We start from the raw sequence: 13222 nt of genomic DNA, 5'->3' as shown, positions 1-13222 counted from the left end.
ATGCACTTTCAAATTCCTACCATCTTTAAACCTCTTTCCACAATGTTCACATTCATATAGCGTTTCTCCTGTATGTGTTCTCAAGTGAACATTCAAACCGTTTATTTGTTTAAATTTCCTTTCACAATGTTCACATTCATATGGCGTTTCTCCAGTGTGTATCCTCAGATGTGTTTTCAATGTGCTGCTGTTCTTAAATTTTTTTCCACAATGTTCACATTCAAATGGTCTCTCTCCTGTATGCACCCTCAAATGTATATTCAAATGACAACTGTGCTTAAATGTCTTCCCACAATACTCACATTCAAACGGTGTCTCCCCTGTGTGCACTTTCAAATGTGTTTTCAAATGGCAACTTTTTTCAAATTTCTTTCCACAGTGTAAACACTGAAATGGTGACACTTCTGTTTTAATTTCCAAATGTGTTTTCAAAGTAACTAAATCAAATTTCTCTCCACAATGTTCACATTTATATTTAATCTCCTCATTGTTCATTTCCAAATGTTCCCGTGGAATGCTTGTTTGTTCATATTCCTCTTCTATTTCAATCGCATTTTTCTCCTCATGTTTAAATTTACCAGGGAAAAACCTCAACATTTTGATTTACAGCATTATACTGACCTGAAAAATATAAATAAAACACTTAGTGTTTTCAACAGCTGGTGAAACAAGCACAACACCTCTGTTTTATACTGTATGTGCATTATTATTAACTGCAAAATATTTTATGTCGAATATTCACCAGAGATCCAGAGATCAGATACAGTATATATAGATACAATAAAAAGAATAAAATCCACAAATTTTATAAACTTGTGTCAACCAAAATTTCTGAATTATGTTTCAAATTCAGATGCATTATCTCTTCAGATTGTGACATGCTGCAACTTCTATCAAAGAGAATTGTTGAGTGGGGCGGGTGCAGGATTTGGCGGTAGAGGGTAAGTGAGAGTCCACACCCCCTGAGCCCTACCATGGTTGGGGCTGTGGTTTGAACATTTCAAGAATATGGACCCCTAGGTGCCCGAATGAACCAAGATATTGAGGCAACTGTATTCAAGAAAGAAATGAAAACATATGTACATCAGAAAAACAAGTTTAAGAAGTTTATTATGAAAGAATTGGTAATAAGATATTAGCCATTAATTCTTGGTAAAATCTCCTTCACTCCTGCCGGTGGGAAAAACAAAAAATTTGAGGACACAAGCACTTTTTTGTTTGAAAGTAACAAAAGAATCGTCACCTCCTGTTTTATAAGTAAGCCAACCATGCAGTCCAAAGCAAGTTTTAATGTGAATATGTCTTAGATTCGACGAGAGTAATATTAAACATGTTAGAAGTACTGCTGTCAGTGATACCATATCGACAGCTGGAACAATATTAATAGTTCAATAATTATTATTTAAACTGTTGTCTCTATACTGTTGTCGGTCGTACATTCTTTATATTAAATCGAATGTAATCACATTCAAAGTATCACAGGCATGCCTAGAATCCGTCATGACCCTTTATTACACTACTATGAAACTATACCTAGGCCTACGTTTGGGTAAACTAGTTCAAGTTATGGCGCTAGGCCAGGCCCTGTAAACCGTACCGGCGTTGCTCGGTACGGCAAAATACACCTTCTTTTAGGCTTGGTCACGTTCGTTGCTTATTAAGGTAGGCCTAGCCTGCTCTTGCATGATGGCCTAGCTTACTGGGCCTAAAACTTACCAGAGACATTAAAATACAGAATGTTCTATACTGTGATAAGGACATTCCGTAAATGACCAAGTCAAATACCTTGGAAGCTTTTCGCAAACTAGGCTAGGCCTAGAACTATTGTCTTTGTCCTTCTCCACACGCCGCAAAACACCCCGCCACCCGTCGTACGTATGCAGAAAATCAAGGTTTGCGAATTGCCGCTCAAAACCGCAGCCTAGAATTAAAAGTAGCTCAAACCTAGTCGCACACTGTGGCAAGAGCGTGATGATTACATTTGTATAAGAATTTCATGATTAATCTTGGCAACAATCCGTTTCCCAAATGAGAAAAAATTCAAGTTGATACCTGTTTCAAAAAAAGAAAGAAAAAAAAAGGTTTTATGGTAAAAATAATATGAATGTCACTCCAAAAATTGAAAAGGCCATATTTTTATTCTACGTTTCGCTTTTATAGTATGACATAATCATTATTCCTATGAGTACTCATTTGACAGTAGCATTTGTTTTATAACAAACTATTACTAAGATCTTAAAGCATGGACCTATTAATAAAAGTTACGTATATTGTAAGTTATTGTATAAAATAAATTAATTTAAGTGGCTACGTTCACTCTATTATAAAGGAGGCGTCTAGTCTATTAACTTTATCATTCTAAACCGGTTTCAAAATTTAACAGGTTCATCAGGTTGGAGTTATCAATTGGATTAACAGTAGACCTAATCAACATACTGTAATCAGGAAACAACTGGAATGATGCATTGATAACACCACTTTTACCGAAGATACTCTAGGTCTATTTAAATACAGACCTAGAGTACTAAGATATTATTAATATTCACAACAGTGCAGTTAATAAAAATAGGCATATCTCACTTTTTTGTGAGGCATGTGTGGGCAGATTTAAAAAGTCAGAATTATCCACACTACACTAGAGAACTCATTTGTTCAACGAAGCTTCTCTTACCAAAGTAGGCCTATTCATGCACAATAAAATTAGCAAAGAAAACATCCTTTGGTATCTTAGGAGAATATTTTGACATGTCTTTGGCTGTTTTATTTAGTAGGCGTGTTTGCAGAAGCTCAGTCATTATTTAAAAAAATTAATAATAATAATAATAATAATAAGTAAAAATGGGCATAGGCCCTATCTCACCAAGATCTCACATTTTTGGTGAGGCATGCGTTGGCAGATTTAAACAAGCAGAATTAGCCACACTACACTAGAGAGCTCAATTGTTCAACGAAGCTACTCTTACCAAAGTATTCATGCACAATAAAATTAGCAAAGAAAACATGGTTTGGTATCTTAGGAGAATATTTGACATGTCATTGTTGGGTGTGTTATTTAAGCGTGTTTGCAGAAGCTCAGTCATTCTTGATGAAAAAATAATAAGTGGCACTCTTGTCTTCGTCCTTAATCGGACACTTTCTGTACTTTTAATATAATTTCAAAATGAAGATCACCGTCTGTTTGCTATTAACGATTTTCCTGGCGATTTGTCTTGCTCTACCAGCAGACGATAAACCCACTCTGGTAAGTTTTACTAACAAAACATTATTTGTCTGAATGCCGTGCTCTGGTTATGTGTACATTCGCTCGCACTCCAAAGAGGCGTTTCATACCAGCTTAATTTGGCCGGTCGTCCTCCCCACCATAATTCTTCCTCCGTATCCCACCCCAATCAAATTTGAATACTCCTATGCCACTGACCCTCTGTTGCAGTTGTCCACGTTGTCTACAATATGAAATTTTATGTGACAAAAAATTTGATGTGCCCATATATGGGTACGATTACGTCATATCACATACTATCAATCAAAAAAGTTAAACGTGTTCAACTCTTATTTTCCATCACATTTTTGTGACTCTTTTTTTTAATGAAATTTGATATTGTAGACAAAGCTTAAAGATAAACCATAAAGTTGTTATTTGAAATGTTCTAGTAATTTACAAACTAGAAAACAGCGGGTCTATCCAAGAAAGACATGTAGGATTACGGGTTTTAAAACATAGTACCGGTACTGTCTTTGAATTACGAGTTCAGTTCAGTTCAGTTTCTCTTTATTGTCACGTAAAAGTTCACATGAAATTCTTTTCCCAAGATTAAGAAGCAGTACACCATATACACAGATATAAATAGATAAAAAGTGCTAAAATAAAGATACAATTCATTAGTTAATAGAAAAATAATAATAATAATAATAATAATAATAATAATAATAATAATATTATTATTATTATTATTATTATTATTATTATTGAGTTTGCCCTTAATGAATGCAACAACTTTATAACATAAAAATAATGTAATGTAATTTAACTTTAATTCAACACTAACAGTGTTGAATTTGAAAGTGTTTTATAGTACTGTATACAATTTGAGGACTGGTTTAAGGTATAGGCCGTAAATCAACCACGTAGGCCCGGAACTTAATGTCAGTAATGATTAGGAGCTCTTCTGGGTCTGACGACATAGTTGGAAAAGCAGATGTCCACATGATGGACTCGAGACGGTCAATATTTATAGAACTCTCGACTGCAGTAAAAAGAAGCCAGTTTGTATCCCTAATTAAGAAGGAAGCCTATAAAACTCCGTATACTACAATATCTGCATATCTACACATTTTCAGAATCGTCAAAATGTACCAGGCGGAAACATAGTAGGAGAATGAGAAAGAGGAGAAAATTGAGAAAGATTAAAAAAAACCCCAAGGAATGAGGATGAGGAGTAAGAGAAAAAGAAGAACCCAATTATAATGTAACGCTGATCAATAGCGTATCTTGGTGTTTTAAAGACTGTCAACTTTAACATTCCAAAATAATCAACGGCAGACGGGTGGATGTGTAACCTTCTAGGATTTATTATTTTACTATAATTCACTCATCGTAAACAAAGATTATAAAGGAATAATGATGGGTATTTATAATACGATTGTGACCAGAGATGTTTGAGATACTTTCCCAATATTTATCCTCGTGATCTAATGCAACAATAACACCCCGGATACCAATAGGCCTTTTAGTAAACACCCTGCAATTTATTAAGTGTAAAAAGATGAACAAAGCATTCATAACACGAATAATTCACGGACCTCCGCTTGTTATAGATATAGGCCTAGGCCTATGAGATTAAAATCCATGAAGGCATTTTCCAGAACATATCATATTATAAGTATTATAACACCATTATTTTATTCCATTTCAGAAACGGCGAATTGCAAGTCTGAAGAAAACGACAGATACCGGTACGTTCATAATTATAATGAGACGATAATGTTTAGAAAAAATGAAACATTACATTCCCTTAGATGATAACCTGGCAACTACCACTGGGAACTTCCAGAAGCCTACGCACTTCGAGTATACGTAGTTATACGTTATACCAATATGCGCGTGGCCCTCTATTTGACTTCAGGATGACACTAGCTAACTGCTACCTCCACCCCCTCCCACTTCCTCCCTTTGTGAGTTGTCAGAGGTTGGTGGCGCTGTTTATGACACACATAGAAATTAGTGACTTAACTATGTTTATTTTGAATTATATTTTTCATTCATGTAGGAAATTTGAACGCAAGATCATGGTACTGCCAATACTTTCCATGGATGTGTGGTTCGTACTTGCTCATATTCATACACTAAATTATATTTTAAATTATTAGTCCAGTAGGAAATGTAGCGTATAATTAGCATATATAGCTAGATTATAATAATAATACTAACTTTATTTGAAAACTACACTTTTCAATCAGTGGCACACGTCATGCGGTGCGTTCACAATAAAACTATAGACCACATACGAAAAAAAAAAACGACATTGGTGCATTCTCAGCTCAGATGCATCACAGTGTAGTTTAATGTTCCACGCAACGTCAAATTCGCATAGGCCTACTGTAGTATATGCATATTAACAATAAACAAAAATTATCCCAGAAAAAGGTTGTAAAGATAACCAGTTTACATGTGACAACGACAAGTGTATCCCATGGCACTGGGAATGTGACGGCATTAATGACTGTGGCGACAACAGTGATGAAAATAATTGCGGTAAGAAGGCATGACAGCCACACCTTTTTGAAATATTCAATCTCAAAGACTTGCACACAAAAATATTTGATGAATAACATTATACATACGTTTTTATTTACTGGTGTCTATTCTACACCAAATAAAAAAAATTGTTTACAGAATTTGTAATAAAAAAAAAAACACCAAAAATGTTGAATATTGTACTTGCCGCCCTTTTGAAGGTCGGTTATTATAATCGCAATAAAAGTAATAATAAACGTAAATATACTATCCTCAAAGTTTGTAACAATACCGTAACCAGTATGCTTGTGATAATGGTTAAACTGTATCCAATCTAACTGGGAGTGTGACAACATTAATGATTGTGGTGACAATAGTGACGAAGACAATTGTGGTGGTAAGAGACACATTTTGTAGAAAAATTAAGATTTTTCGTTTTAATATCTAATGAAAAATTAAAAAAATTAAAATATTAAAAATTAAAATATCTAATGAATAACATTATACACCGTTAATAATACATTTTTTAAAATTAATATTTTAAAATGATATAACGATATGTGATTTACAATTAATATAGCTCATATTCATCGCTCGCAGTGCACTCAACACCATTACTGCCTTCAGTTTAAATTCTTTCTCATGTCGTTCGAGTATATGTCTCACGCTATAGAAGGGAAATAGGGATTAAATTTTCATATTCTGTACAGTAGATACACGTATTATTATACATTTTCATACAAAGGTTGTAAGAATAACCAGTATACTTGTAACAACGGCAACTGTATCCGATCGAACTGGGAATGTGACAACTTTGACGACTGTGGCGACAACAGTGATGAAGACCACTGTGGTAAGAAGATAATGTCACACGCTTTTAAAATATAAAGATTTAAATAATCAATTATTTCCCTTTTGTTACATTTTAGTAACTTATACATAAAATCGTCGCTCACATCACGAACTAACACAATCAAAGTAGATTGTGTTAGTTCGTGAAATCACAGTAGCGCGTCAAAACGAGCGCGTATTGGTTGTCAAGCAATTTTCTATTCTTTACCACACAAAAAGTCCTTATACGTATTTTGACGCGCTTTTTTGATTTCACGAACTAACACAATTGAATTTAATTGTGTTAGTTCGTGATGTGAGCGACGAAATATCTGAGTGTTGAAATTATAGTAATACACCTTTAATAATAAAATAAAAACAACAGCAACATCTTCAAATATATACTTTTGCATATTCTTTAACACACTGATAATAGTTAGCAAAATAAAACGTTTTAACGCAAGAGATCCTGAATTTTTAATTATAATTAATAATTATAATATTATTTGCCATTAATATTATATTGTAATTGTACTGTATATTTATACTCCAGGGTGTCAATCTAACCAGTTCACTTGTGATAACAGTAACTGCATTTATGATTTTTGGGAATGTGATAATTACGACGATTGTGGCGATAACAGCGATGAGCAATATTGTGGTACGTATAATGTTGTATTAAATGATTATATACTATATAAATGTCTAATGCATAATTAACATCGTGTGCCGCCCTCTTCGTCATTAAAATTTTCAAAATATACGCACACATTCAAAAAAAGAGTAAGAGAAGCTATATTGTATAAGCTAATTGTGTATTTATGCTCCAGGGTGTGAATCTAACCAGTTCACTTGTGATAACAGTAACTGCATTTATGATTTTTGGGAATGTGATAATTACGACGATTGTGGCGATAACAGCGATGAGCAACATTGTGATGTGTATAAGAGACAGTATATATATATTCAATTTCAAAGTCTTGCACAAAAATACCTAATGAATAACATTATACACCGTTGATAATAGATTTTTATTATATCACAATATAATACCACAATATAAAACCACGACTCTGTTAATTAAAGTGGATACAACTGCACATTTCTTGTATTCATGTATTATTATCGAAATTTCTAACAGAATCAAAATCATCATCTTCTGGAGACTTCTTATCGAGTTATTCTTCGGCTTGTGGTGATACGGACTTCATTTGCGACAGTGGTTTGTGCATCACCACCGAATTGAAGTGTAACAACTACAACGACTGTGGTGATAACAGTGATGAAATAAACTGCGGTAAATAGTCCAACGTCCATGTTCATTTTGATTACAAATGTATTCTTTTTAGTAAAAACACAGCTTTTAAATTATTTAAGGCAGTCTAGATATTTTAGCCGTATGAGTCGTTCGTCCCATTTTGAGACGAACGACTGCTGGGACGAAGGACTGCTGTTAAGGTTGACCAAACTTAACTGCAAAATCAGTGCCATTATCAAATTGACAACCACTACGTTTCTTGTATTCATGAATTATTATCTGAAATTTCTAATAGAATCAAAATCATTTTCTGGATATTTCCCACCGAGTTCCTTCATGTTCATAATAAACTTGACATTATTGTGATAAAAAGAGTTATATAATATTATTTAAGGTAGTCTAGATGTTTTGATTCGTTCGTCTATTTGGTGGCAACAGATTAGCTCCTACTGAGAAAACATCCGTACGGTACCTGGATTGGCTGCACCCTTAACCCCCCAACCCTCGGGTCACTTTGTCTAGTAATGTACTGTAAACCTACTTTTTATTTAATTTATTTATTTATATTTTTTTTTTGCAGATTGTCAAGTAAACGAATTCACGTGCATCAATAAAGACTGTATTGCGGCAAATTTGGAATGCAACGGTGAACAAGATTGTTCAGACAATAGTGACGAAATGAATTGTGGTAAATATTATTCATAGTTAACATTAATTGTAAGCGTTATGCCTATGTTATATTTCTTTGAGATTAGTATTTCATTGAAAGAATGGGCCTAATCGTATTATTTTACCAGGCAAGTTAACAAATATAGTAACATCATTTCAAGACGTTGATATAATAATAATATTATAATTTCTATTATGGAAATAAAATAAAGAAAAATATTCCAAACCGTCTAGTGGTAATGCTATAATTAGGCCTATACAGATACATACAAAAAATAATTTTTTTAGATAAACTCGAAATCGTCTTACTATTATGTTGTAAATATATATAAATACATATTGTGTGAAAAATTAGGCTGCCTCACATAAGTGTATTTTTTCCAATGGAGACGTACGCTACTAAATTATTACGACCGTTACTTGTATCTCGTTAAGGTGAAGAATGTGCCTGGTCGGATTGGTCAGCTTGGTCCCACTGTAACACACAGTGTAATGCTGGGACTCGCGAGAGGTCTAGATTTTGCTCTTGTACTACAGGAGTTTGCGAAGGAGAGAGTGATGAACTGGAGGCATGCCCGGAAATGACGTGTAACCCGGAAGCGAGTAAGTTAGTAGATTTCAATGTAGCCCTATAAAACGTATTAACAATTAACAATTTTTATTGAACACAATGTTTTTTTAAGATATTCATCCGTAAGAAAACGTGTTGCATATAAATTAAATGATCATAGGCCTAATACAACAAAATTTCACCAAACTACAACTACGCAATTTCCATTTTATTTATAGCACAGCAAGGTAGAGCATTGATTTTTCGTTGGAGGTGGGGTGGGGTGCTAATATAAATTGTATATGGTTTGAACACCTACCTCAGCCCCATGGGAGTATCCCAATATGACACGGTTGTGGTTGATAAACTAATATTATATTTTCAGAGGTCTAGTCTTCAAATAAAAGTTTTCAGCCAACTTTCTTAGCAATTATTTTACAGCCACTAAAAACATGGTTGTTGGGTAAAGTTATAAGGGGTACTAAAACCTATTCATGCATCCACGCTTAAATCCGCACATGCACGTATCAGGAAAGTAAAACTGCAGTATATTAAAATACGCGTCTCTTGTTCCTCAGAGCAAGGGTGTGGCGCACGAAACCCTCAGGAAAGGACGCAACGCATTGTCGGTGGTGAGGATGCTGTTGTTGGTTCCTGGCCTTGGCAGGCCCAGCTCTACTACGGCAGCAGTTTCTCATGCGGTGGTACATTGATCGGTAGAAAATACGTTATCTCAGCGGCACACTGTTTTGATAGGTACGGTACAACGCTGGTCCGTTGAGTTTGGCAAATAAATTATTACCGGTATTTTTCAATTTGAAAATATATTTTTGTTGTTTTCTGAAACTACAAAAATTAGCGCTTTAACTATAAAAGTTTAATTAGGTTTAGAGAATAATAAATGAAAATATAAATACTGGAATAAAATGGATCAATGAAATGGATGAATGATGAACAGAATAATAATAATTTTACACCATTATTGATTAGGTAAACCTTTTCCAAATAGATATTGTGTTCTCTCTCTTTAAATCATGTGTTGCTGTTGCACGCCTGGAGATGATTCTCGTACAGCTAATCAACAAGATTTTACAAAATAGGCTTACAGCATATGGGCTAAAAGTGAAAACTTTTGCGAATCAATTATTGATGCATATTGTTTTTTTTGGTTTTTTTTTGGTTTTTTTGATAAAGTGACTCCGCATCTCCTTGGCAAGTGAATCTCGGTAAAAATACTCTTGGGATGAATGTCAATGCTGGCAAAGGGGAGCATGCGGCCAAAGTCGCTAAAATAATTATTCATGAGCTTTACAACGACGCGACAACTGACAACGATATTGCGCTCATGGTGCTTGAAGAAGAAGTACCCGACTCTCCGATTATCAACGGAGCGTGTTTGGATCAAACCGGCAGCCGTGAATTTGGTGGCCAATCTTGTTTCATTTCCGGATGGGGTACAACATCATGTAAGTCAATCAAAATTAATGTTGAGCTTTCGATTATGACGACGGTAGGACGTAAAACGTAATTACTTCACTAAAAGTCATTTGCGCATGCGAGAACGTAAAGGTCACCTCGTCTAGTAGATTCTGGAACGCAATTTGGCCAAATCTACGTATGCAGAGAACGTAGGACGCCAGGTAGGAGGGTCACGCATGAGTGATTCCTTTCTAGCGTCGCGTCGTCCCACAAATCGAAAGCTCCCTTGTTCCCTCCAAAGGGCGCTAGTGTTACATACGTCATAATATCATTTTTATATAATATTTCAATGACATTGATCCAATTACGCTTCTGGGTAATAGGCCTATATGTGGATAAATACCAACAGAGGACCCCACTTCGGTTGGGCTGAGAGGTAGCACACGGACCCTCATCTGTGAAAGTCCCTCTTTGGACCTCTATTTCAAATTCCTGGATCCGCAACTGTAGCAGGTTCGGTGCTTTAAATAGCAGACTTCTCAAGTAATATTAAAATGCATTTCTGTGTAATAATTTGTCTTGAGTGCAAAATATGGGTTGCTTAGGTACAACATAATAAGCTGTGTAATTTCAAACAAACCGGACAGGATGAAACTTCATAGGTCACTTTTTCTTGGTTTTCACAATAATTTATTATTGAGTTGCCTAGGGATAATGTAACCAAAAATCCTGATGGGAAATTTATTTTTGTTCTGGACGCCAGACAATGTAGACTTATTTGTGGGTCTATTCCTAATGATAAATTTCCGTAATTTTGGTCTATTTCCGTACGTCCGTAATTAATTACCATGACAACTACGGACGTTCTGTTCCTAGTGCCTCGAGTTTAGAGCGACCATACCTATGAGTTTCGAACCCTTACACACACAAAAAAGACAGAAAGAAACTAATCGCAGTTTTACCTTTACAGTCGGTGGAAGTGTATCTCAGATTTTGCAAGAGGCATCTGTACCAATTATTGATCGTGATACTTGTAATGAATCCTACAATGGCGACATAACGAGTAACATGTTGTGCGCTGGGTTCCTTCATGGTGGTGTTGACGCTTGTCAAGTAAGACTTGTTTTATATATTTAAATAATAGAGGAAATAATAATAATTTAAAAAAATTGGAGTAGTAGCAGCAGCAACAGCAGCAGTATTACGGTAGTTAGTAGCAGCAGTAGAACGTAGCAGTAGCAACAGCAGCAGCAGTGGCAGTGTGTTAGGAGTGTTTTGATTGTCTAAACATTTTTTTTCTGCAGTCAAGACACGCATACCTATACGCCATTGCTTAAAATGTCTTCCTTCTGTATCTTTCGCAGGGTGACTCTGGCGGACCACTTGTATGCACTTCACCAGATGCAGATGGCCTTGACCATTGGTATCTAGTGGGAATAACCAGCTGGGGTAATGGATGCGCTCTTGCAAACTATCCTGGAGTCTACACAAAAGTCGCCAACTATATTAGTTGGATAAATGAGCAGATAAATAATAATCCATAAAAAACGACGTCGTGATTAGAAATTGTTAGCGTTTATGATATATTTGTTCTTGTTTTTACTTGACCAATATTTACTGATGTTTCACAAGACGTACGGTACCCATCCGATTCGGTGATTTTAAATTTGATGTCATCTGTTATTGTCTGTTAGCAGTGACGGATCCAGCATTTGAAAATAGAGGGGGGGGGGGCAGGGAGGGGCTTTCACAGATATGTGGGTCTGGACCCAGAACATTTATGATAATGGCACCTCTAGATGGCCGGAATAGCACTCGCAGACTTAAATTTGAATACTAGTTTTATTTTCCTCCCACGGACGGCTGGTTCCCCTTATCCGACACTGATTAGTTTATTGACAAACCGGGTCCCTCGCCATGGATTCTGGGAGCTTGAAAGAGCTCCCTCCTCGAGGGCTCGACTTAGTCTACCACACACTTTGTCAGTCGGTCGCCAACCTATGAATCTGGCCGGCGATTTTTTTCTAAGTTGTCCGACAGGGGGAGCTTGGTCTCGTAGGCTGGAGCTGAGGGAAGGGGATGAGAGGGTCCCCCTCCCAAATGAGATTTTTTTTCAAAGAATAGCAACCTCTGGATGGCCGGAAATGGCACTCTCAGACAGTGACACATATGTGTTGGCTTGGTGTGGGCCTATTTTTATATGTTTTATGGTCCTACTGCCCGACGAGCTCTGTCGGGCAGTAGGGCTTGCTCTGTCCGGTGGGGGACTTAAACATCCTGCCCCCCCCCCCCTGCTGGCGCACATGGATCCAATTTTATGATACCCATGTCAGTTGGTCACGAAATTACTGGCAAAAGTAATTTGCAAGTTTTCATTGGTTATGCAAGATAAAGAACAAGTAATATCTGGCTATAACAATTAATCAAAATATATTTGGTTAGAAGGTTAGAAAAATAAACATGGTTAATTTAGAAACATTTGCGTCTGTCCTATTTTAGTTGTCTGAATGGGTTTTTTTTTATTGAGACGTCAAGAAAGCAATTATTTCCCAGTGTCGTCTCTGGATGTTACGTCTAGTTCAGAATTCCCGGCATTGCCTTAAACCAACCGATTTTCCACAATATATTGACAGAATCAATGAAATCTTTGTGTCTTGAACGTTTGTCAAGTAGACTTATTGAATCCCTGTCTCTTATACACATCTAGATGTGTATAAGAGACAGTATATATACTGTATATATATATATATATGTAATGTAT

The 13222-nt window shown here is 35.7% G+C and overlaps 2 protein-coding genes across 11 annotated transcripts in view; one reads left to right on the top strand and one right to left on the bottom strand.

The window, feature by feature from the left end:
- The window catches only part of LOC117101610 (zinc finger protein 239-like), a 4049-nt gene extending 2165 nt beyond the window's left edge, over nt 1-1884 (bottom strand). For 2 of the 6 annotated variants that reach the window (XM_033241607.1, XM_033241609.1), the window contains exons 1-2: nt 1717-1881; nt 32-621 (exon numbers count right to left, since the gene is read on the bottom strand). In XM_033241607.1, the coding sequence (XP_033097498.1) occupies nt 32-597 (566 nt within the window). In that variant the 5' untranslated portion in view covers nt 598-621; nt 1717-1881. Of the gene's footprint in view, nt 1-20; nt 622-1716 lie in introns of all 6 variants that reach the window. The other 4 variants (XM_033241612.1, XM_033241611.1, XM_033241608.1 and 1 more) reach the window with 4 other exon arrangements.
- Nucleotides 1885-3056: 1172 nt separating this feature from the next.
- LOC117101609 (suppressor of tumorigenicity 14 protein-like) lies at nt 3057-12937 on the top strand. 5 transcript variants are annotated; one of them, XM_033241603.1, is made up of 14 exons: nt 3057-3241; nt 4914-4953; nt 5268-5318; nt 5645-5752; nt 6480-6587; nt 7119-7226; nt 7396-7503; nt 7707-7862; nt 8404-8511; nt 8928-9095; nt 9621-9798; nt 10237-10508; nt 11432-11574; nt 11826-12937. In XM_033241603.1, exons 1-14 carry the CDS (start codon nt 3161-3163, stop codon nt 12003-12005), a joined length of 1809 nt encoding a protein of 602 aa, XP_033097494.1. In that variant the 5' UTR covers nt 3057-3160; the 3' UTR covers nt 12006-12937. The 5 variants fall into 5 exon arrangements, with proteins under 5 accessions (XP_033097494.1, XP_033097493.1, XP_033097492.1 ...); XM_033241602.1 differs by having other exon boundaries at nt 5642-5752; XM_033241601.1 differs by having other exon boundaries at nt 5639-5752.
- Nucleotides 12938-13222: the final 285 nt, after the last annotated feature.

This window comes from Anneissia japonica, unplaced genomic scaffold (genome assembly GCF_011630105.1).
Source record: "Anneissia japonica isolate Jap-2015-1 unplaced genomic scaffold, ASM1163010v1 scaffold17412_len611537_cov169, whole genome shotgun sequence".
NCBI classification, from domain to species: Eukaryota; Metazoa; Echinodermata; class Crinoidea; order Comatulida; family Comatulidae; genus Anneissia; species Anneissia japonica.
The sequence above is the reverse complement of the archived record's forward strand: the minus strand, read 5'-3'. Positions and strand labels throughout refer to the sequence as shown.

Excerpts from the sequence above, each read along its gene's own strand:
- LOC117101609 (XM_033241601.1), top strand. The coding sequence starts at position 3,161 with ATGAAGATCACCGTCTGTTTGCTATTAACGATTTTCCTGGCGATTTGT. Across the intron at positions 7,227-7,395 it reads CAGCGATGAGCAATATTGTG|GGTGTGAATCTAACCAGTTC; the intron begins GTACGTATAATG and ends TTTATGCTCCAG. Across the intron at positions 9,799-10,236 it reads GCGGCACACTGTTTTGATAG|TGACTCCGCATCTCCTTGGC; the intron begins GTACGGTACAAC and ends TTTTTGATAAAG.